At 44.8% G+C, this 25041-nt stretch overlaps 1 protein-coding gene and 9 non-coding genes across 10 annotated transcripts; all 10 read right to left on the bottom strand.

Annotated features, from left to right (window-relative positions):
* Positions 1-1117: 1117 nt before the first annotated feature.
* trnag-ucc (transfer RNA glycine (anticodon UCC)) lies at positions 1118-1189 on the bottom strand. Its single transcript has one exon. It is a non-coding gene; the product is annotated as a tRNA-Gly (tRNA).
* Positions 1190-1698: 509 nt separating this feature from the next.
* trnag-ucc (transfer RNA glycine (anticodon UCC)) lies at positions 1699-1770 on the bottom strand. The gene has a single exon. It is a non-coding gene; the product is annotated as a tRNA-Gly (tRNA).
* Positions 1771-2877: 1107 nt separating this feature from the next.
* On the bottom strand, positions 2878-2949 carry trnag-ucc (transfer RNA glycine (anticodon UCC)). The gene has a single exon. It is a non-coding gene; the product is annotated as a tRNA-Gly (tRNA).
* A 520-nt stretch (positions 2950-3469) lies between these two features.
* Positions 3470-3541, bottom strand: trnag-ucc (transfer RNA glycine (anticodon UCC)). The gene has a single exon. It is a non-coding gene; the product is annotated as a tRNA-Gly (tRNA).
* A 1884-nt stretch (positions 3542-5425) lies between these two features.
* trnag-ucc (transfer RNA glycine (anticodon UCC)) lies at positions 5426-5497 on the bottom strand. The gene has a single exon. It is a non-coding gene; the product is annotated as a tRNA-Gly (tRNA).
* A 1690-nt stretch (positions 5498-7187) lies between these two features.
* On the bottom strand, positions 7188-7259 carry trnag-ucc (transfer RNA glycine (anticodon UCC)). The gene has a single exon. It is a non-coding gene; the product is annotated as a tRNA-Gly (tRNA).
* A 508-nt stretch (positions 7260-7767) lies between these two features.
* Positions 7768-7839, bottom strand: trnag-ucc (transfer RNA glycine (anticodon UCC)). Its single transcript has one exon. It is a non-coding gene; the product is annotated as a tRNA-Gly (tRNA).
* A 5867-nt stretch (positions 7840-13706) lies between these two features.
* LOC131455993 (proline-rich protein HaeIII subfamily 1-like) lies at positions 13707-14479 on the bottom strand. The gene is made up of 2 exons (XM_058623939.1): positions 14357-14479; positions 13707-14270 (listed from the first exon to the last, which is right to left on the bottom strand). The coding sequence occupies exons 1-2, from the start codon at positions 14477-14479 to the stop codon at positions 13707-13709; spliced, it is 687 nt and encodes a 228-aa protein (XP_058479922.1).
* Positions 14480-17083: 2604 nt separating this feature from the next.
* Positions 17084-17155, bottom strand: trnag-ucc (transfer RNA glycine (anticodon UCC)). The gene has a single exon. It is a non-coding gene; the product is annotated as a tRNA-Gly (tRNA).
* Positions 17156-21289: 4134 nt separating this feature from the next.
* Positions 21290-21361, bottom strand: trnag-ucc (transfer RNA glycine (anticodon UCC)). The gene has a single exon. It is a non-coding gene; the product is annotated as a tRNA-Gly (tRNA).
* Positions 21362-25041: the final 3680 nt, after the last annotated feature.

Below are 25041 nucleotides of genomic sequence, written 5' to 3'. Positions count from 1 at the left end.
ATCGCTTGACATGTACTGAAGAGGTCAGGCTTAAGGAAAGCGAGTCATAGAATTGAATCATGTTGAGTTTATGATCACCAGTTTAGAAGCACAATAGTACAACTTTACCACACTGCCAATAAATTGAGTATGACTCTGCAGAGGTAAGGAACTTGGTAAAGTAAGGCTCAGTTGGGATGTTACGGTACTATACTTTAAAATCAGCACTGTAAAAACTGCAATGTGAAAGTAGATGGACCCCAAGATATTTAAACTTCCCTCCTCCAGTAAGAAGCAAAGTACAGTTTTCAATGGTGTCGCATTGCAAAGCCCAGTGAAATCGTGTTTGCGCTTAGAATACAGACACAGCATTGACTGTACTTAAGAAAGGTCTTGGTGGCTTGTAGCAAAAGCCCTACGGTTTGCAATCACTCTAGTCAAACAGTATGTAGAAGGGGTGGTTGTGTTGTCATGGAACACACACACAGTGAGGAGCTGTCGCACGTGGTCAACTGGAGGTCAACTGGAGGATTCAAACAGCCTCCATGCGACGGCCGGGAATCGAACCCAGGTCAACTGCTTGGAAGGCAGCTATGCTTACAACTATACCACCATCGCTTGACATGTACTGAAGAGGTCAGGCTTAAGGAAAGCGAGTCATAGAATTGAATCATGTTGAGTTTATGATCACCAGTTTAGAAGCACAATAGTACAACTTTACCACACTGCCAATAAATTGAGTATGACTCTGCAGAGGTAAGGAACTTGGTAAAGTAAGGCTCAGTTGGGATGTTACGGTACTATACTTTAAAATCAGCACTGTAAAAACTGCAATGTGAAAGTAGATGGACCCCAAGATATTTAAACTTCCCTCCTCCAGTAACAAGCAAAGTACAGTTTTCAATGGTGTCGCAGTGCAAAGCCCAGTGAAATCGTGTTTGCGCTTAGAATACAGACACAGCATTGACTGTACTTAAGAAAGGTCTTGGTGGCTTGTAGCAAAAGCCCCATGGTTTGCAATCACTCTAGTCAAACAGTATGTAGAAGGGGTGGTTGTGTTGTCATGAAACACAGACACAGTGAGGGGCTGTCGCACATGGTCAACTGGGGGTCAACTGGAGGATTCAAACAGACTCTATGCGACGGCCGGGAATCGAACCCCGGTCAACTGCTTGGAAGGCAGCTATGCTTACCACTATACCACCATCGCTTGACATGTACTGCAGAGGTCAGGCTTTAGGAAAGCGAGTCATAGAATTGAATCATGTTGAGTTTATGATCACCAGTTTAGAAGCACAATAGTACAACTTTGCCACACTGCCAATAAATTGAGTATGACTCTGCAGAGGTAAGGAACTTGGTAAAGTAAGGCTCAGTTGGGATGTTACGGTACTATACATTAAAATCAGCACTGTAAAAACTGCAATGTGAAAGTAGATGGACCCCAAGATATTTAAACTTCCCTCCTCCAGTAACAAGCAAAGTACAGTTTTCAATGGTGTCGCAGTGCAAAGCCCAGTGAAATCGTGTTTGCGCTTAGAATACAGACACAGCATTGACTGTACTTAAGAAAGGTCTTGGTGGCTTGTAGCAAAAGCCCTACGGTTTGCAATCACTCTAGTCAAACAGTATGTAGAAGGGGTGGTTGTGTTGTCATGAAACACAGACACAGTGAGGAGCTGTCGCACGTGGTCAACTGGAGGATTCAAACAGCCTTTATGCGATGGCCGGGAATCGAACCCGGGTCAACTGCTTGGAAGGCAGCTATGCTTACCACTATACCACCATCGCTTGACATGTACTGAAGAGGTCAGGCTTAAGGAAAGCGAGTCATAGAATTGAATCATGTTGAGTTTATGATCACCAGTTTAGAAGCACAATAGTACAACTTTACCACACTGCCAATAAATTGAGTATGACTCTGCAGAGGTAAGGAACTTGGTAAAGTAAGGCTCAGTTGGGATGTTACGGTACTATACATTAAAATCAGCACTGTAAAAACTGCAATGTGAAAGTAGATGGACCCCAAGATATTTAAACTTCCCTCCTCCAGTAAGAAGCAAAGTACAGTTTTCAATGGTGTCGCAGTGCAAAGCCCAGTGAAATCGTGTTTGCGCTTAGAATACAGACACAGCATTGACTGTACTTAAGAAAGGTCTTGGTGGCTTGTAGCAAAAGCCCTACGGTTTGCAATCACTCTAGTCAAACAGTATGTAGAAGGGGTGGTTGTGTTGTCATGAAACACAGACACAGTGAGGGGCTGTCGCACATGGTCAACTGGGGTCAACTGGAGGATTCAAAAAGACTCTATGCGATGGCCGGGTATCGAACGCGGGTCAACTGCTTGGAAGGCAGCTATGCTTACCACTATACCACCATCGCTTGACACGTGATGAAGAGGTCAGGCTTAAGGAAAGCGAGTCATAGAATTGAATCATGTTGAGTTTATGATCACCAGTTTAGAAGCACAATAGTACAACTTTGCCACACTGCCAATAAATTGAGTATGACTCTGCAGAGGTAAGGAACTTGGTAAAGGCTCAGTTGGGATGTTAAGGTACTATACTTTAAAATCAGCACTGTAAAAACTGCAATGTGAAAGTAGATGGACCCCAAGATATTTAAACTTCCCTCCTCCAGTAAGAAGCAAAGTACAGTTTTCAATGGTGTCGCAGTGCAAAGCCCAGTGAAATCGTGTTTGCGCTTAGAATACAGACACAGCATTGACTGTACTTAAGAAAGGTCTTGGTGGCTTGTAGCAAAAGCCCTACGGTTTGCAATCACTCTAGTCAAACAGTATGTAGAAGGGGTGGTTGTGTTGTCATGAAACACAGATACAGTGAGGGGCTGTCGCACATGGTCAACTGGGGGTCAACTGGAGGATTCAAACAGACTCTATGCGACGGCCGGGAATCGAACCCCGGTCAACTGCTTGGAAGGCAGCTATGCTTACCACTATACCACCATCGCTTGACATGTACTGCAGAGGTCAGGCTTTAGGAAAGCGAGTCATAGAATTGAATCATGTTGAGTTTATGATCACCAGTTTAGAAGCACAATAGTACAACTTTGCCACACTGCCAATAAATTGAGTATGACTCTGCAGAGGTAAGGAACTTGGTAAAGTAAGGCTCAGTTGGGATGTTACGGTACTATACATTAAAATCAGCACTGTAAAAACTGCAATGTGAAAGTAGATGGACCCCAAGATATTTAAACTTCCCTCCTCCAGTAAGAAGCAAAGTACAGTTTTCAATGGTGTCGCAGTGCAAAGCCCAGTGAAATCGTGTTTGCGCTTAGAATACAGACACAGCATTGACTGTACTTAAGAAAGGTCTTGGTGGCTTGTAGCAAAAGCCCTACGGTTTGCAATCCCTCTAGTCAAACAGTATGTAGAAGGGGTGGTTGTGTTGTCATGAAACACAGACACAGTGAGGAGCTGTCGCACGTGGTCAACTGGATGTCAACTGGAGGATTCAAACAGCCTCTATGCAACGGCCGGGAATCGAACCCGGGTCAACTGCTTGGAAGGCAGCTATGCTAACCACTATACCACCATCGCTTGACATGTACTGAAGAGGTCAGGCTTAAGGAAAGCGAGTCATAGAATTGAATCATGTTGAGTTTATGATCACCAGTTTAGAAGCACAATAGTACAACTTTGCCACTCTGCCAATAAATTGAGTATGACTCTGCAGAGGTAAGGAACTTGGTAAAGTAAGGCTCAGTTGGGATGTTACGGTACTATACATTAAAATCAGCACTGTAAAAACTGCAATGTGAAAGTAGATGGACCCCAAGATATTTAAACTTCCCTCCTCCAGTAAGAAGCAAAGTACAGTTTTCAATGGTGTCGCAGTGCAAAGCCCAGTGAAATCGTGTTTGCGCTTAGAATACAGACACAGCATTGACTGTACTTAAGAAAGGTCTTGGTGGCTTGTAGCAAAAGCCCTACGGTTTGCAATCACTCTAGTCAAACAGTATGTAGAAGGGGTGGTTGTGTTGTCATGAAACACAGACACAGTGAGGGGCTGTCGCACGTGGTCAACTGGGGGTCAACTGGAGGATTCAAACAGACTCTATGCGAAGGCCGGGAATCGAACCCTGGTCAACTGCTTGGAAGGCGCTATGCTTACCACTATACCACCATCGCTTGACATTTGCTGAAGAGGTCAGGCTTAAGGAAAGCGAGTCATAGAATTGAATCATGTTGAGTTTATGATCACCAGTTTAGAAGCACAATAGTACAACTTTGCCACACTGCCAATAAATTGAGTATGACTCTGCAGAGGTAAGGAGCTTGGTAAAGTAAGGCTCAGTTGGGATGTTAAGGTACTATACTTTAAAATCAGCACTGTAAAAACTGCAATGTGAAAGTAGATGGACCCCAAGATATTTAAACTTCCCTCCTCCAGTAAGAAGCAAAGTACAGTTTTCAATGGTGTCGCAGTGCAAAGCCCAGTGAAATCTTGTTTGCGCTTAGAATACAGACACAGCATTGACTGTACTTAAGAAAGGTCTTGGTGGCTTGTAGCAAAAGCCCCACGGTTTGCAATCACTCTAGTCAAACAGTATGTAGAAGGGGTGGTTGTGTTGTCATGAAACACAGACACAGTGAGGGGCTGTCGCACGTGGTCAACTGGAGGATTCAAACAGCCTCTATGCGACGGCCGGGAATCGAAGCCGGGTCTACTGCTTGGAAGGCAGCTATGCTTACCACTATACCACTATCGCTTGACATGTACTGAAGAGGTCAGGCTTAAGGAAAGCGAGTCATCGAATTGAATCATGTTGAGTGTATGTGTTGTCGCACGTGGTCAACTGGAGGTCAACTGGAGGATTCAATCATCCTCTATGCGACGGCCGGGAATTAAACCCGGGTCTACTGCTTGGAAGGAAGCTATGCTTACCACTATACCACCATCGCTTGACATGTACGGAAGAGGTAAGGCCTTAGGACAGAGAGTCATAGAATTGAATCATGTTGAGTTTATGATCACCAGTTAAGAAGCACAATAGTACAACTTTGCCACACTGCCAATAAATTGTGTATGACTCTGCAGAGGTAAGGAACTTGGTAAAGTAAGGCTCAGTTGGGATGTTAAGGTACTATACTTTAAAATCAGCACTGTAAAAACTGCAATGTGAAAGTAGATGGACCCCAAGATATTTAAACTTCCCTCGTCCAGTAAGAAGCAAAGTACGGTTTTCAATGCTGTACAGTGCAAAGCCCAGTGAAATCTTGTTTGCGCTTAGGATACAGACACAGCATTGACTGTACTTGAGAAAGGTCTTGGTGGCTTGTAGCAAAAGCCCCACGGTTTGCAATCACTCTAGTCAAACAGTATGTAGAAGGGGTGGTTGTGTTGTCATGAAACACAGACACAGTGAGGGGCTGTCGCACGTGGTCAACTGGGGGTCAACTGGAGGATTCAAAAAGACTCTATGCGATGGCCGGGAATCAAACCCGGATCAACTGCTTGGAAGGCAGCTATGCTTACCACTATACCACCATCGCTTGACATGTACTGCAGAGGTCAGACTTTAGGAAAGCGAGTCATAGAATTGAATCATGTTGAGTTTATGATCACCAGTTTAGAAGCACAATAGTAAAACTACGCCACACTGCCAATGAATTGAATATGACTGTGCAGAGGTAAGGAACTTGGTAAAGTAAGGCTCAGTTGGGATGTTAAGGTACTATACTTTAAAATCAGCACTGTAAAAACTGCAATGTGAAAGTAGATGGACCCCAAGATATTTAAACTTCCCTCCTCCAGTAAGAAGCAAAGTACGGTTTTCAATGCTGTACAGTGCAAAGCCCAGTGAAATCTTGTTTGCGCTTAGGATACAGACACAGCATTGACTGTACTTAAGAAAGGTCTTGGTGGCTTGTAGCAAAAGCCCTACGGTTTGCAATCACTCTAGTCAAACAGTATGTAGAAGGGGTGGTTGTGTTGTCATGAAACACAGACACAGTGAGGAGCTGTCGCACGTGGTCAACTGGAGGTCAACTGGAGGATTCAATCATCCTCTATGCGATGGCCGGCAATCGAACCCGGGTCTACTGCTTGGAAGGAAGCTATGCTTACCACTATACCACCATCGCTTGACATGTACTGAAGAGGTCAGGCTTAAGGAAAGCGAGTCATAGAATTGAATCATGTTGAGTTTATGATCACCAGTTAAGAAGCACAATAGTACAACTTTGCAAAACTGCCAATAAATTGTGTATGACTCTGCAGAGGTAAGGAACTTGGTAAAGTAAGGCTCAGTTGGGATGTTAAGGTACTATACTTTAAAATCAGCACTGTAAAAACTGCAATGTGAAAGTAGATGGACCCCAAAATATTTAAACTTCCCTCCTCCAGTAAGAAGCAAAGTACAGTTTTCAATGCTGTCGCAGTGCAAAGCCCAGTGAAATCTTGTTTGCGCTTAGGATACAGACACAGCATTGACTGTACTTAAGAAAGGTCTTGGTGGCTTGTAGCAAATGCTCCACAGTTTGCAATCACTCTAGTCAAACAGTATGTAGAAGGGGTGGTTGTGTTGTCATGAAACACACACACAGTGAGGGGCTGTCGCACGTGGTCAACTGGAGGTCAACTGGAGGATTCAAACAGACTCTATGTGACGGCAGGGAATCGAACCCAGGTCAACTGCTTGGAAGGCAGCTATGCTTACCACTATACCACCATCGCTTGACATGTGCCGAAGAGGTAAGGCCTTAGGACAGAGAGTCATAGAATTGAATCATGTTGAGTTTATGATCACCAGTTTAGAAGCACAATAGTACAACTTTGCCACACTGCCAATAAATTGAGTATGACTCTGCAGAGGTAAGGAGCTTGGTAAAGTAAGACTCAGTTGGGATGTTAAGGTACTATACTTTAAAATCAGCACTGTAAAACTGCAATGTGAAAGTAGATGGACCCCAAGATATTTAAACTTCCCTCCTCCAGTAAGAAGCAAAGTACGGTTTTCAATGCTGTACAGTGCAAAGCCCAGTGAAATCTTGTTTGCGCTTAGGATACAGACACAGCACTGACTGTACTTAAGAAAGGTCTTGGTGACTTGTAGCAAAAGCCCCATGGTTTGCAATCACTCTAGTCAAACAGTATGTAGAAGGGGTGGTTGTGTTGTCATGAAACACAGACACAGTGAGGGGCTGTCGCACGTGGTCAACTGGAGGATTCAAACAGCCTCTATGCGACGGCCGGGAATCGAAGCCGGGTCTACTGCTTGGAAGGCAGCTATGCTTACCACTATACCACCATCGCTTGACATGTACTGCAGAGGTCAGGCTTTAGGAAAGCGAGTCATAGAATTGAATCATGTTGAGTTTATGATCACCAGTTTAGAAGCACAATAGTACAACTTTGCCACACTGCCAATAAATTGAGTATGACTCTGCAGAGGTAAGGAGCTTGGTAAAGTAAGACTCAGTTGGGATGTTAAGGTACTATGCTTTAAAATCAGCACTGTAAAAACTGCAATGTGAAAGTAGATGGACCCCAAGATATTTAAACTTCCCTCCTCCAGTAAGAGGCAAAGTACAGTTTTCAATGCTGTCGCATTGCAAAGCCCAGTGAAATCTTGTTTGCGCTTAGGATACAGACACAGCATTGACTGTACTTAAGAAAGGTCTTGGTGGCTTGTAGCAAAAGCTCCACAGTTTGCAATCACTCTATTCAAACAGTATGTAGAGAGGTGGTTGTGTTGTCATGAAACACACACACAGTGAGGGGTTTTCGCACGTGGTCAACTGGAGGATTCAAACAGACTCTATGCGACGGCCGGGAATCGAACCCGGGTCAACTGCTTGGAAGGCAGCTATGCTTACCACTATACCACCATCGCTTGACATGTACAGCAGAGGTCAGGCTTTAGGAAAGCGAGTCATAGAATTGAATCATGTTGAGTTTATGATCACCAGTTTAGAAGCACAATAGTACAACTTTGCCACACTGCCAATAAATTGAGTATGACTCTGCAGAGGTAAGGAGCTTGGTAAAGTAAGGCTCAGTTGGGATGTTACGGTACTATACATTAAAATCAGCACTGTAAAAACTGCAATGTGAAAGTAGATGGAACCCAAGATATTTAAACTTCCCTCCTCCAGTAAGAAGCAAAGTACAGTTTTCAATGGTGTCGCAGTGCAAAGCCCAGTGAAATCTTGTTTGCGCTTAGAATACAGAGACGTCTGAGATGTGGTAGTATCGTGAGACTGTGCGAGATTGTGCAACCAAACCAAAACATGGTGGCGCGCATCTAGCCCAAACATTTCCACACAGTATACTATCAAGAAGGAAAAATAAGGGAAAAACTACTTGTCAGTCACATCTCCTTTTCTGCACGTGAAGAGGGCAAATACGGGAGACTGGAGGATCTGGAGGATTACATCGACGAGTACTTTGAACGAGTCGTAATGGGGAAACCAAAACAACCAGCGGTTACCCCCTCCTCCAAACGCAGTCGCCCGGAGGACTCACCTGGAGCAGCCTCATCATCTGACAGCGAATTCACGGAGATCCTTACCTCCATCAACGCGAAGCTGGACACCTTCGATGGCCGACTTTCTCTGGTAGAGATCCTGCACAAGGAATTCCAATCGCTGCGAGAATCTCTTGAGTTCAGCCAGCAACAGGTGTCCCAGCTCGCGGCGGAAAACAACACACTTCAAGGGTCTGTTAAAACGCTCACTGAGGAAACGAGGCGCCTCAGAGACGAAAATACTCACATAAAGAACACAATTACTGATCTACAGGCATGCAGTATGAGAGAAATCTAGTTTTCTCTGGGATCCCGAAAAAAAGCGAAGAAGACGCAGAAGCGACAGTTAAGAACTTCATTATAAAACAACTCAAACTCCCGGCAGACACCGTCAAAAACATTTCATTCCACCGGGCCCATCGTCTAGGAGGGAGACGACAGGAAGGCCAGCGACCACGTCCGATTGTTGTCAAATTCGTACAGTTTAAAGGAGTTGGTCAAGAGCCGAGGCAGGGAGCTGCGAGGAACGGACTTCAGCGTAAACGACCAGTTCCCGAAAGAGATCCTGGAGCGACGCAGGAGACTGTTCCCGGTGAGAAGAAAGTTTATTGACGGCGGATCCCGGGCAGTAATAGCAGTGGACAAGCTCTACGTCAACGGTCAGTTATACCGGGACAAAGAGGTAACCCCCTGGCTCTACTAAACACACAGTAAACCGATATATCGCTCACATTAAATCAATACAATAAAACCATAATTAAATCCACACTCACATTATTCCCCCGCTCCCTCATTTAATCCGCCACTAAATTCACAATCACTGCACATCTCCGTAACGTACACCAAGGTAAAAAAGAAGACGGTAAGAATATTGTTGTACTTTGGTTGGTTATTTCTGTCACTGTATCCCTCTATGTGTTTTTCATGTTCATGTTTTTATGTTTTTCTATGTTCATGTATTTCTAGAGTATACTATGTCACAATCTACAACATGTATCCTGTAATTAATGACCACATCAAAACGAGGCCCCTGCATATAACAGCACAAACGCATGCACTCTCTCTCTCACACACGCACATATACATGCATACACATGCTGAACGCGTAAACTCACGCACATATGTACATCCACATACAAGCTGTAGTATTGCAGTTTATCAGACAGACAGACGCACACACATGCACATAATACACACACAAACACGTTACAAGCACGTAGACACATACACACACATCCACATACAGGCTGTAGTTTCGCACATAGGCTGTCAGACAAGCACACATGCACACACACACATGCATACACGCACACACATACCCTATCCTAGACAACAGCACTCGCACATAGGCTGTCAGACAGGCACACACACACACACACATACTTACATGGGAACACACACACCCTGTGTTAAACATCAGCCTGTGCACATGCACAGAAAACACACACAGGCTACACTAGATAAGTAAATATGGTTAATAAGATGAATACACTCAGGCTTGTCACTTGGAATGTGCGTGGAATTGGCTCGAAACATAAAAAACATAAAGTCCTCAACCACCTAAATAGTCTCCAAGCGGACATTGTCTTACTACAAGAGACTCACCTAGCTAAGTCAGATTGCCAGCTCACCTCATCACAATTTCCCCACATATACACAGCAAGCTACAACTCTAGACAGAGAGGAGTCGCCATCATGATCAATAGAAAATTAAACTTCATACATAAGAACACTATGATAGACCCAGAAGGTAGATTTATAATACTTCACTTATTAATCAATAATACAAACTTCTGTATATCTAACATATATGGTCCTAATGTTGATGACCCCTCCTTTTTTCACACGTTCTTCTCCTCACTGTCCACTCACTTAGACACAACACTGATAATAGGAGGGGACTTCAACATGGTACTCAACCCAGAACTTGATAGGCTCAGTAAGGCAGGAACAACACGGAAATGGCAATCAACAGAAACACTTAAACAATACATGAGTGATTATGGTCTTTGTGATGCTTGGCGCTCCTGTCATCCAGCTGATAAAGAATACACCTTCTTCTCACCTGTACACAATTCCTACTCTAGAATTGACTTCTTTCTCACCAACAGCTCAATTCTATCAGACGTCACAGACACTTTGATTCACCCTATCACCATTAGTGACCATGCACCAGTTTCACTAAAGATAACTAATAAGGCCATCACACCACCAATCAGAAACTGGAGATTTAATACATCATTACTAGATGATCCAAATTTCATCAAATACTTTGAAAAAGAGTGGTTAATTTTTCTAGAAACAAACGACCTGCCAGGAACACAACCAGATGTCCTCTGGGAGGCAGCAAAAGCAGTTATGAGGGGTAGAATAATCTCATACTCCTCATTTAAAAAGAAGAAAGAAAACCTACTGGAATTAGAACTACAACATAAAATAAAAACATTAGAGACTGCCTATGCTGCATCCCAAGATGAGAACCTGCTGAATAATATAAGAAAATTAAAACTTGAATTAAACAAAATAATAGAAAGGAAAACGCAGTTCCAACTGGAGAGATTACGCTTGGAAAACTTTGAACATAACAATAAATCCAGTAAATACCTAGCTATCCAACTTAAATTAAACAAAGAAAAAACAACTATCCACTCTATAAAAGACCCAGACGGTAAACTAACCCATGCACCGGAAGAAATAAACAACATTTTTAGAGATTTCTATAAAAACTTATACTCATCAAACAATAACTCATCAAGTACAGACATAAACACATTTTTAAACTCCATAGATCTACCAAAACTTAATAATGAACAGGTTAAGTCTATGGAGTCCCATATCACAATAGCTGAACTAAATGAGGCCCTACACCATATGCCAAACAGGAAAGCCCCAGGACCAGACGGATTCCCAGTGGAATTCTACAAAACATTCTGGTCCATACTAGCACCAACATTCTATAAAATATATATAATAATAAAAATCAAGGAAAGTAACACTCTCCCCACACACATAAATACAGCACATATCTGTCTCCAACTCAAACCTGAGAAAGACCCGTCACTCCCATCCAGCTATCGCCCCATCTCACTCATAAATGCAGATCTTAAAATCATCTGCAAAGCCTTAGCAAAGAGACTGGAAAAAATCACCCCCTTCATAATTCACCCAGATCAGACAGGATTCATTAAGGATAGACATTCAACTAATAATACACGCAGATTAGTAAATATAATAGACTACTGCACAATCAATAAATTTAGAGCAGCAGTGGTTTCACTAGATGCAGAAAAAGCATTTGATAGAGTAAACTGAAAATTCCTAATTGCCACAATGGAAAAATTTGGATTCGGAGAAGAACTCATCTCCTGGATCAAAATTTTATACAGTTCACCCAGTGCCTCTGTCAGAACAAATGATCAAACTTCTCCAAGCTTCACTCTCCAGAGAGGCACCAGACAAGGCTGTCCACTCTCCCCATCGCTTTTTGCCATCTTTATCGAACCACTCGCAGCGGCTATTCGCACAAACAAAAATATCAAAGGTATTCAAACAACAAAACTACATCACATAATAAGCCTCTATGCTGATGATGTATTACTTTTCCTCCAAAACTCACAAAGCTCTCTTTCTGAGACTATTACACTTCTTAATAAATTCTCAGCCATATCAGATTACTCGATAAACTGGGCAAAATCGATCATCCTACCAATCAACCATGACTTCAAATCATCACCATCCTGTCCTCTGAAATCTGGAAACATTAGATATTTGGGTGTAAATTTTTCCTCCAGGCTGTCAGATCTAGCACAATTAAACTATACCCCACTACTTAAATCAATAGAGGATGACCTCCGACGATGGAATTCCTTACCTATATCACTTATGGGAAGAGTTAACACCATGAAAATGATGATCTTACCAAAAATCAATTACCTCTTCTCAATGATTCCAACTAAACCCTCACCAATCTGGTTTAAATCCTTAGACTCTGCCACCACAAAATTCCTCTGGAAAACCAAACCAGCACGCATCAGTTTAAAAACACTCCAAAAAGCAAAAGCCTATGGTGGTCTGGAACTTCCAAACTTCCACAACTACTTTCTTGCAAATAGGCTTCACTATGTCCAAAAATGGTTTCAACCCAAACCACTGGACAGTCTGTGGCTAGACATCGAACAAACACTCTGTAATGAAATTAAAATCTCCGATCTACCATTTATAAGCAAAACCATTAAACGGCATCAGTGCTTTAAAAGCATAAATATAAATACCTCCTTGTCAGCCTGGTGGGAATTTATCAAACTCACTGGGTCCTCGCATATCCCATGTAAATATACCCCAATCTGGAATAATCCAGACATACTACGGAATAAAACAACACTAAAACTCAAATCATGGCAAGAAAAAGGTATAAGGCACCTGGAACAAATTCTTCAAGATAACAAATTCATTCCATTTCATAACTTAGTGGAACAATATGGCATTAACAGCAACACGTCCTTTGATTATCTACATGTAAAATCTGTAATCCAGACGAGGTTTAAAACCAGTAAATTCGACCTAGAACTACCTCCAATGATCAAACAATTTCTAAACCTTATGTCTCCCAAAATGGTGTCTAAAACACATGCACTATTGACTAAAAATGATTGTATAATCTCTTTACCAACCACAAAATGGGAGGCGGACCTATCCATCAGCCTAGATGAAAATTTCTGGTTACAGATATCATCTAACACATTCAAATTGATAAAAAATCCAGACCTACAACTAATACAATACAAAATCTTACACAGAACACACTACACAGGACAAAGGATGTTCAGAATGGGGCTCTCACAACCAAATATCTGCACAAACTGCAACGAAAACACAGCAGATAGCTCCATGCATGCTATATGGCTATGCACACCGGTGTATAACTTCTGATGTAGTGTATGCGAGGACCTCTCAGCATGTCTCGAATACACCATACCACCTTCCCCCATGCTATGCATACTGGGTGATTTAAACGGAATACATATAAACATGGAAAAATCACACATATTAATCAATAGCCTAAGCATCGCCAAGAAAACTATCCTCCTGAACTGGAAAAACAAGAAAAACTTAAGTTTAAACCAATACAGAAATTTAATTTTAGATTACATCTCTATGGAGAGAATGTCTGCTTCCATAAAGAAACAATTACCTATATTTGATTTGACCTGGACACCTCTAATTGATTATATTTCCTAGGGCGGGTTGGTGACTGTGTCTTCCCTGGTCGGTCCGTGGTGTTGCGGGCCGTGCATCTGGGGTGCTGGGGATGTCTGGTGGTCTGTGTGGGTTGGTGGCCCTGGGTCTACCGTCCCTCGGTGGCTGTGGGTCTGCCCTACGGGGGTCGGGGTGGATTTGTGGGGGGGCTGCCACCTTGGCCTGGGGGGCCCGTGGAGTTTGGGGGTGGTGGACCGTGGACTGGGGCTGGGCTGGCGCCGCACTGCGGGTGGGGGTAGGGGCTCTGGGTCTCTGTGCGCTGGGGCCTGTGGGGGCGCTGGGGGGTGGAGTTGGCCCCTAGCGGGGTGGGGTGATCCCCCCTGGGATCTGCCCTCCGGGGTGGCGGGGCGGTGCACGCTGCGGTGCACGCTGCTGTGCTCCTGCTGCGCTCTGGGGCGGACTTGTGCGTCCTCCGTCCCTTGGGGGGGGCATGGTGGGAGGCACGCGGGGGGGCGCCTTGCTTTGGGGACCCTTGGGGTGGGAGATGGGGTGGAGCGTGGGCCTGGTCTGGACTGTTCCTGGGCTGTGGGCGGGGCCGGGGTCTGGGGATTGCTGCCGTCGTTAATGCCGTGGTGGCCTGGGTGTGGGTCCTGCCTCGTCGGGGCTGGTGTGCTCACCGGGGTCCTACCTTCTGGTCGGGTGTGGGGGTATCTGGTCCTCCGCCCCGGCGGCACTCATGGGGTGCCATGGCGTGTCCCTGGCCTGGACGGGTTACTCCCTTCTTGGCCGGGGGTGGGTGGGAATGGGGCATATGGCCCTGCCAGTCAGGAAGCTGGCAACCTACTTGGGGGGGCACTCTTGCCCACCCCCTACGCCCCCCCCCCGCCCCCCCACCGCAGATGATACATCTAAACACACACATCTAGGGCACCGGGGGGGGTGTGGCTGAGCTGATGGGGGGTCGGGGGGTGGGACCATCACATGATGGGGCCGCTCTCCGTTCCCCCGATGATCTGCCACTCTTCCCCTAATTTTATCGCATGTTAGACATTAGGGCCTGGTGGGCGAGAGACACGTCGACGGCTCCACTGTCTGCCAACAGTGGGACGCCCGTGCCACTTTTCCCTCCGCCATTTTAACTGCACCCCAGATACCAACATACATCGTATCACACACCACACACACGCACACACCTCCAAATCACTCACCGGTGGGCTGGGGTGGGGGGGGTGGTCGTGGGTGCACTCCTGAGCGCTCGATTCCTGCTCACCCCCTGGCCGTGTTGGGACTGGCGGTCTGGGTGAGGGCAGCAGTGGTGGCCATGAGGCGTCGCTGGACGTGGGGGATCGGATCCCCTGCGCTCGGTCTGGGGGGTGTCCGGGAGGCATGGTTGTGGCTCATCATGACGCACTTCCCTGAAGGTGCTGTGGTGGGCGGCAGTCTGCCTACCCGGCGGGGGTCGTCGGCGGGCGCAGATGCTCCTGGATGTTGGGGGACCCCTCTCCGGGGCACCGCAGGGTTGGGGGTGGCGGGTCCTTGGACCACTGGCCCTGCCTCTACCTGGGGGGTCTGGACCGGCTCGGGAGTCTGCCTCTCTTCCGTCTCTGGGGGCCCCCTTGGCTGGTGGCCCTACGTGGACCTCCGCCTGTCCCGCGTGCGGTCGGCTTCTGGGGGGCGGTGGGGGTGGCTGTGGTGGGTATCTGACCATGCCTCCCTGGTGGGCGGTCTGGGGGGGCTCTGCTCCCCCCGGTGGTGGGCTGGCCCTGCCCTTGGGCGCTGGCGGGCTCTGGGTGCGGGGACCCTGGGCCTCTGCAGCCTGCCTGGGTGTGGGGTGGTTCGGCCTCTGTCCGTGGTCTTGTCGCCGTCGGCCCCCTCGGGTCGACCTTGGGTGGGGGGGGCTTTCCCCCCGTTTTCCTCCGACTGGCCCCCTGCGGGATGGATGCGTTGCTATCCTGGGGGTGGTGGCTGTGGGCCTCTCCTGCCCTGTACGGCTACTGGGCGCCTTAGGCGCCTGGATGATTTTCGGCCCGTCGCTGGGGACTGGCCGGACATTGGCACGGTCCCCCACCCAGATTCCAATCACACCTAATGACAACCCCTGCACATATACACTGATATGCACGATCACACACACACACACACACGCACACACACACTAACACGCTAAGATAAATTAAATTTAACTGATATAACTGTTGTAAGCCCGGACATGATGACCATCTCTCCCTCACTGCCAACATTGCTGCAACAGCTCGATCTTGCAGATACATGTTGCACAACATCAGAAGGATACGGCCTCTTCTAACCCAGAAGGCGGCACAGGTTCTGGTCCAGGCTCTTGTCATCTCACGCTTGGATTACTGCAACTCCCTCCTGGCTGGTCTCCCTGCGTGTGCCATACGACCCCTGCAACTCATCCAGAATGCAGCAGCTCGACTGGTCTTCAACTTACCAAAATTCTCCCACACTACACCTCTCCTCCGCTCCCTTCACTGGCTTCCTGTAGCTGCTCGCATCCGCTTCAAGACTCTAGTGCTTGCGTTCCATGCTACAAACGGATCCGGTCCAGCCTACATCCAGGACATGATCAAAACCTACACCCCAGCCCGCCCACTTCGCTCTGCATCGGCAAACCAGCTCGCTGCCCCCTCACTGAGAGGATCGCAGAGGCATTTACAGAACTCGAGACTGTTCACTGTCCTCGCTCCCAAATGGTGGAACGAGCTCCCCATCGACATCCGGACAGCGGAAAGCCTCCACATCTTCCGCCGCCGACTAAAAACACATTTCTTCCGACTCTACCTCGACTAAGACGATAACGACGACGACAAAAAAAAACAAAAAAAACAAAAAAAAAAAACTATATATCGCACTTATGACTAGCACTTCATAGTTTCATTTACTTGAAGCTCTCTCTCTCTCTCTCACTCTCTCTCCCTCTCGATCTCTTTCTCTCTTCTTTTTTCTCCCTCTCTCTCTCTCTCTCACTCCCCCTCCCTTCCTCCTCCCCGCTCACTCCCCATCCCCTTGTCAGTCCACTCCCTGTCCCCCTGTCCGGTCCGGCTGCCCGCAACACATAATCATAAAACGAATAAATAAAAATACTGCAGTTCCGAGTATCCCAGACTCGGCCTGCACATATCAAATCTGTCCGACACCAAAAGGCATGCAGTCAATCATATTACATGTCCTGGGTACTGGACAGGACAGGTTTAAAAAAAAAAAAAAAAAAAAAGAATACAGACACAGCATTGACTGTACTTAAGAAAGGTCTTGGTGGCTTGTAGCAAACGCCCCACGGTTTGCAATCACTCTAGTCAAACAGTATGTAGAAGGGGTGGTTGTGTTGTCATGAAACACACACACAGTGAGGGGCTGTCGCACGTGGTCAACTGGAGGATTCAAACAGCCTCTATGCGATGGCCGGGAATCGAACCCGGGTCAACTGCTTGGAAGGCAGCTATGCTTACCACTATACCACCATCTCTTGACATGTACCGCAGAGGTCAGGCTTTAGGAAAGCGAGTCATAGAATTGAATCATGTTGAGTTTATGATCACCAGTTAAGAAGCACAATAGTACAACTTTGCCACACTGCCAATAAATTGAGTATGACTCTGCAGAGGTAAGGAGCTTTGTAAAGTAAGGCTCAGTTGGGATGTTAGGGTACTATACTTTAAAATCAGCACTGTAAAAACTGCAATGTGAAAGTAGATGGACCCCAAGATATTTAAACTTCCCTCCTCCAGTAAGAAGCAAAGTACAGTTTTCATGGCTGTCGCAGTGCAAAGCCCAGTGAAATCGTGTTTGTGCTTAGGATACAGACACAGCATTGACTGTTGTTGGGGCCGAGATGTCTACTGTAATCCACTTTTCTATTGTTCTCCATGGGTAAGGCCTACATGCAGTTTCAAAAGCCTGATTTGAGTTTTCAACAAAGTCTCAGTCCACCATTTGAGACATTCTTGGTTTTACGACTGGTCAGCATTCCATAGGGTCAGTGAATCTCATTGGCCGTTCTCTGTTTTATGGCCTTGCCCCCGAAAACACTATAAAACCAGAGGACAGACATTTTTCGTTCTCTTTGTGTTCCTCTTCCTACTCTTTGTCTTCCACTCCTCTTCCTATTCTTCCTATTTTTGCTCTTTGTGTTACTCTTTGTGCTCCTCTCCTCCGGGGCCCGCCCAAAGGGCCCCCGGGGCCCTGGAGCCCAGAGCTCCGGCCATGTGGCCCCATGCCACACAAACTATGCCTTTTTTGAAGAAGCCGTGCCAGTTTCACACTCGCTGCCCGAGTGAGAAACTTGATTTGCGTCTAACCACGCATCCTTCCAGAACTGAAATGGAGACGCTGCAGCCGCCAGCTGCCACCCTCCGACCCTCGATGTCCACACCTGAGCCGACATCTCTCTCCGAACCTGACGCACAAACTACCGTCTTCCGCCGACGCATAGAATCATCAGCTGTCCGCTGTGATCCACACCACGGCCCGTCCACGCTCTGCGACTCCAACGAACTGGACCGGACCCGACGAACCGCAAAACGTGTTATCAGCTCACAGTAAGAGGCAAAGTGTTCTGGGCAGAGTTAGGTTAAGGTTCTGTGTTTTATAACTTTCCTTTGTGTTAAACGTGTTGGATTGCGCACCCACACGTTCGTATTTGTTCTACAATTGTTAACTGTTTGCATTTGTTTACACGTTTGTTAATTCCCTTCTCATGCCATGCGATCACGCAGTGAGATAGTTTTCTGTGATCGCCCTGTGTGTTTAAATGTGCCGCTAAAGGTAGAGCTCACCGCTCACCCTGCAGTGACGTGTCTTCTCCCGCTGTGAGCGCGTAGACAGATCACGTGGTGAGAGAATGTCGGCATAAACGTTAAGATTCACAGACTGGCCTGGCTTTGCCTGTGTCAAGTCTGTGTGGTTTAAACTGACATAAACTCTCACCAAAGGTGTTCTTTGAAACACACCTTTGGTCTGCCGCTATTCAAGCGCGATTCTCACTCACTCTCTCTCTCTCTCTTTCTCACTCACTCACTCACTCACTCTCTCTCTTTCATTCATGAATAAGATTCTCATCATAGGCGCCATCTTGCGTGAAACACGTGTCTCTGCAGCCATGCTATCACATGTTCGACCCAAGATCTGCGACCTCATGTTAATGTGTTTCTGGCGCCATCTTTGGTGGAAGCGTGCGTCTACAGTCACTGCTACTGCGCATGTCTTCTCCACTTTGGTGTTGGAAGTGGGAGTGGCTTTGCTCGGCCAACACATTGGTGTTTATGTTGTATATAGCCTGTGTTGTTGTAGCTTAGCAAGTGATATTTGTTGATTCAACCAATAGATTGTCGTTTTTACATTAATGTTCACTTTTAGTGAACATGATTGTTTAATTAATTTCATTGTTTGATTTAATAAATTGTTACTTTTATTAACCTGAAGGAAGGCTCTATGTCTTTTGTACATGAATACTGTGACAAATGGGGGTTGAAAGGGTCTGTGCTCGGATTCATACCTTCAATACTGTTAAATTGGGATATCTTTGATATCATAGTCAATTACAGTTATTATTTAAGACTGATTTTAAAGGCATAGATTGATTGTCTTTTCCCTGTTTACAGGGTGGTGCCCCGTTCTAGAATTAATTAACATTTAATTAATTTTCCAAAATATTTAATTAAATATGTTATTACTTTATCTTTTATTACTTTATTTTTATCAATCAAATTATTGCCACTATAGTTGATGCCCAACATATTGTTGCCACGTGTGAGGATTTGACTCAACTTTTTATAAGAAATTAATTATTCCATAATTAATTAATTATTAATATTCTAAATTCATAACCAATCACGCTCCTGTGGATCCCAACACTGTACTTAAGAAAGGTCTTGGTGGCTTGTAGCAAAAGCCCCATGGTTTGCAATCACTCTAGTCAAACAGTATGTAGAAGGGGTGGTTGTGTTGTCATGAAACACAGACACAGTGAGGAGCTGTCGCACGTGGTCAACTGGAGGTCAACATTTGCTTCTGTCATTCAATGTCAAACTCTCTCTGTCCTCAACAAAGCCCCCACGTGTTATCTCATTCCGTAACATTAGGAAAATTAATCCCGATGCACTTTCCTCTGGTATCAGCTGTCTCCAGAACACTCACAGTTCATCCACCCCCGACGACTTGGCGTCCCACTACAACAACGGCCTCACCACCATTCTTAATTCTCTCGCTCCTATGAAAACCAGGTCCGTCTCCTTCACCACCTCGACCCCTTGGTTCACCTCTGAACTACGGCAAATGAAAGCCAAAGGACGACAGCTCGAGCGACTGTTCAAGAAGACTGGTCTTGTTGTTCACAAAGACATGCACAAAAATCACATTTTACATTATAAGGACTGTATTTCTCAAACAAAACTCAACTACTACTCCGGCATAATCTGTTCAAATGAAGGCAATTCCAAGTCACTGTTTTCTCTTCTCCACAATATCCTCAGACCACCGGCCTCTCTGCCCCCCACTTGTACTCAACTGCTTCCTGTAACTCCCTGATGTCCTTTTTCATCCAGAAAATTCATCAGATCCACCTGCACCTAGGCCCAAGCTCCTCCCTCAGCACCTCTCCAGAACCGTGTTTGACGTCTCACTCATTCTCTTTCTTTCAGCTTCCCTCTGACTCAGATATCTCAGACCTCATCCTACAGTCCAAGCCCTCCACCTGTCAGCTAGATCCTCTCCCCACAGTTCTGGTGAAAGCCTGCCTACCCTCTCTCCTCCACCTCATCTCTGCCATCATCCACTCCTCACTCTCCACTGGAACTGTTCCTACACTCTTCAAAACTGCTGCCATCACTCTAATATTGAAAAAACCTGGTGCTGATCCTAATAATTACAATAATCTTCGTCCCATCTCCAATCTACCTTTCCTCTCCAAAATCCTCGAAAAAACCCTTAACAACCTGTACGAACAATTCCAATCTGGTTTCCGCCCCCTCCATAGCACTGAATCTGCACTAATCAAAATCACAAACGACCTCCTCCTGGCAGCCGACTCTGGTTTACTCACTATCCTCATCCTCCTCGATCTGAGTGCGGCCTTCGACACTATCTCTCACACTATCCTCCTCAACAGATTAATCTCCATTGGTATTTCACACACACCCCTTGACTGGTTTAAATCCTACCTCTCAGGCCGCACTCAGTTCATCCAACTCCAACCATTCAGTTCCCACCTGTCCCCCGTCACCACTGGTGTGCCCCAGGGCTCTGTCCTGGGAGGAGACCTGGGGCCCCTTCTCTTCATCATCTACCTCCTTCCTCTTGGCAATATCTTCCGTAAATATAACATTCATTTCCATTGCTATGCGGATGACACCCAGCTCTACCTCTCCAGCAAACCCAATTCAACTCTCCCACCTTCCTCCCTCACTGACTGCTTCACCGAGCCCAAATCTTGGTTCTCCTCCAACTTCCTTCAACTCAACAGTGATAAAACCGAATTCCTTTTAATTGGTACCAAATCAACCCTCTCAAAAACTGACAGTTTTTTATTTTTTCCTCACTTTGTCATGAAACACAGACACAGTGAGGAGCTGTCACAAATTTAAAGAGATTCAAACAGCCTCTATGCGACAGCCGGGAATCGAACCCGGGTCACCTGCTTGGAAGGCAGCTATGCTTACCACTATACCACCATCGCTTGACATGTACTGCAGAGGTCAGGCTTAAGCACAGCGAGTCATAGAATTGAAGCATGTTGAGTTTATGATCATCAGTTTAGAAGCACAATAGTACAACTTTGCCACACTGCCAATGAATTGAGTATGACTCTGCAGAGGTAAGGAGCTTGGTAAAGTAAGGCTCAGTTAGGATGTTAAGAGCGTTTTTTCTTTTTTATTATTATCAAAAATATTTTCATTAACAAAAATGAACACACTTATTCAGTAGAAATCACAAAACACATTTAAACCATGATTCAATGATGGAACAAAAGACATATTCAAGGAAAATCAAAATGATAAAACCCTAGCCAATAGGACATTAAACTCAATAAGACTTAAAGAAATGGGGTTTACAGCAAAAAACATCAAAGAGAATACTTGATTGGAAACAAATGGAATGAATTGAATGAGCAAAACGAGGAGATGAAAAAGAAAACAACCATCTCTACAAAATAAACAGTACTATTGATGACAATATCCTTGAGAGATGAAAAATGGGGCAATGTACTCCCCAGAACATTTAGAAATGAAACATCAGTTCCTCACTCTGATCCAGCTCGTATAAGGAGTTGTTGGTGAGAAATGTTTCCTGGAATGATGCTTTGAAGGCATCCTTGAGCAGTCTGAGATGACTTTTCACCATGCTTGTGAAGAAGAGCCATCTGTTTATTTGTACGTCCTCATAGACTGCGTAGTTCCTGGCAATGAAGATGGTGTGTCGGGCTATGGAGAGTAGAATTTTAATCAGGGTTGTGTTTATACCTCCTTTCTTGTGTGAGAATCCAAAGAGCCAAGTCCAGTCCCAGTCTGTAAAGTCTTTACTGCTGAGCTTGCGGTGGTCGGTGAGGAGGTTCTGGACCCGGGCGATGAAGACCTCGCAGATGGGACAGGTGAGAAAGATGTGTTCAAGTGTTTTGTCATTTTTATTAGAGACAGTACAAACCCTCTCATAGATAACACTGTTCATGTGGTGCAGGATGATACCCGAGAAAATTCGTCTGTGTCTTTTTGAAATCGGTGTTGTGGGCGAAATAATGAGCATAGGGGCTATTTATGTTTTTCCACATGGTGGAAACATTAATTGACGGGAAGCGTTTTTTCCAATGAGTTTCTGATTTCGGTTTCTGTACTATGTTTGCCAGCAAAGTGTTGTACCAATACTTGGAGGTTAATTGATTAATGCTTTTCGCATCGGGCTGAGCACTTAGACGAAAATCAAGGGTATCATTCTGCCCACTGCCACTGGTCCTGTAAAAAGCCTGTTTTAAATGGTCGGCAATTCCAGTTTCAATTTTCTGACATGTAGATTCAGCAAACCGTTTGCAATAAATGTTTTTGGCTTTGAGCCGATTCAAGATTTCTTCCACTACTATTTCGCCTAGCCCTACTAGCACATCATCTTTAAAGAGATTATTGCTAGATATGTCAAATTTGGTGAGGGGAACATTGAAGTCCCCAGTGATGATGGAGTTGTTGTCTACCCAGTTATTTAGCTCTTTGAAAAACACCTTTCTTTCACCCTCAGTGTTGGGAGCATATATATTGATAATTCTGATATAAACTTTGTTTTTCCATGAATCAACTATCAATAATCTACGTGAGCATTTATATATTTCTTTTACCTTATCAAAGACATTGTTTTTTTTGTTTTTTTTATTAATATTTTTGGTAGACAGTACAACATATGTCACCTTCACAAAATAAAAGACATAAACACATACTCCACTGTCCCCTTCCAAAATTAAAAATAAAAAAAAATTAAAAATTAAAAAAGATAAATAATAAATATAAAATATCCAAACAAAATTGTGTGCCTTACACTTATCTTTATGTTACACTTACATTTGACCTCTCATTCCACCACATAAATGTTACTTTCGGTTAGATCAGATCCACAGACAACCCCTCTATTGACATCAAGAAGGAGCCCCAAACTTGATTAAAGATATCCTCTCTCCCCAATACTCTGTAAGTGACTCACTCATAAGTAGCCATTCTTGTCATTTGTTCAGTCCATTCCTTAAAACAGCACGGAGTAGATGACTTCCAGTGTCTCAGAATCATTCTACATCCTGTTGTAGTAGCCAAACGTACCCATAATCTCTGTCTTCCAGTCAAGGTGATATTGTCTGGCAGCAGACCCAGAATACACAGAGCTGGGGTTTTGATGAGTTGTAATCCAAATAAATCATTTAAGAGGGTCACAACCCTTACCCACAAACGTGCATTTTTTTCACAAGAATACAACATGTGTACAAGCGTACCCACTTCCTTCTCACACCTCCAACACGTGTCATTGTCCTGGAGTTTTAGTTTTGCCATTTTACTGGGGGTCCAGTGGTTCCTGTTCAACAATTTGTACTGAATAAGCTGTGATTGTACTTCACGAGAACATTTCTACCAGGATGCCACCAACTCCACCCATCTATATCGGAAATCTGTTCGCCCACATCCTTCTCCCAGCAAAGTCTCAACCCTTCCAGGAGGGGTGATCGTGCCTCCCTGAAAATCACATAAACTTTAGACGCGCCACATTTTTTATGCCTATTTACCTGGACCAATTCCTGAATGCTGGTCACATGATCCGGATTCTAACCCCGAGTAGCTTTAATACAGCGCCAATTTGTAGACATATTGTAGATATAGGCATGGCCTCTGACTTTGTCCTATTAATCGTGTAGCCAGATATTTCTGAAAATAAGTCAATAATGGAAGAGATCTTGGATACTGCTGCGTTTGGGTCGTGCGTAATCAAAAGAATGTCATCAGCCTATAAAAAAAGCTTTTGTACTACATGGCCCATTTGAACCCCTTTAATGTCTTTGCTTTCCCGCAATGCAATAGCCAGTGGTTCCAGAAACAAGGCAAATATCAGCGGCGACTGAATGAAGGTGATATCACACCATTAGTAAGTACTGTAGCCATCGGCCCTGTATATACTAATTGAAACCACTGCATGAAGGATGGGCCAAACCCGAATTTCCCCAGTGCATGAAAGAGGAAAGCAAATTCAACTTTATCAAAAGCCTTCTCCGCATCCAGGGAGAAGGCAACTATGGGGTCTATATCATTCCTGTATTTCAACATTATGTGCAATATTCTGCGGAGATTGTCAGCTGAGCACCTGTGTTTTACAAACCCAACCTGATCAGCATGTACCAGGTTGTGAAGCAACCTTTCCAGCCTGGCAGCAAGCACCTTGGAGATGATTTTTTCATCAACATTAATTAACGAGATTGGACGATAGTTTCCACAACATTGTGGATCTTTCTCTTTTTTATGGAGTAGAGTGATAACAGCAGATCTCATACTAGCTGGGAGTTTACCCTTCTGCAAAGTATCCTGGTAAACAGCTAACAATCTTGGGGCAAGATCTTCAACAAATTTCTTATAAAAATCAGATGGAAATCCATCATTGCCAGGAGCTTTGCCTAACCGGAGCCCGTAAATTGCGTGTTTAACTTCTGCTAACGTAATTTCTCCTTCTAATATATTTCTTTGTTCCTCTGTTAGAGTTGGAATTTTAATGGACGAAAAGAAATCCGTCATTTTCTGTTCATCAATGTTTCCTTGAGACATATATAATTTTTGATAAAATATTTGAAATACTTAATTAATCGCTTTTTTATCTGTTACCAGCTTGTTATTGTGATCAAGT

The sequence above is a fragment of the Solea solea genome, chromosome 3 (assembly GCF_958295425.1).
Source record: "Solea solea chromosome 3, fSolSol10.1, whole genome shotgun sequence".
NCBI lineage: Eukaryota > Metazoa > Chordata > Actinopteri > Pleuronectiformes > Soleidae > Solea > Solea solea.
Note: the sequence above shows the minus strand (reverse complement) of the source record. Positions and strands in the feature narration are given on the sequence as shown.

Bases quoted from the DNA above. Each gene is read 5' to 3' on its own strand.
- LOC131455993 (XM_058623939.1), bottom strand. From the start codon at position 14,479: ATGCCCCATTCCCACCCACCCCCGGCCAAGAAGGGAGTAACCCGTCCA. The intron at 14,271-14,356 runs GTAGGACCCCGG...AGCAATCCCCAG, and splicing joins CCCCCACACCCGACCAGAAG to ACCCCGGCCCCGCCCACAGC.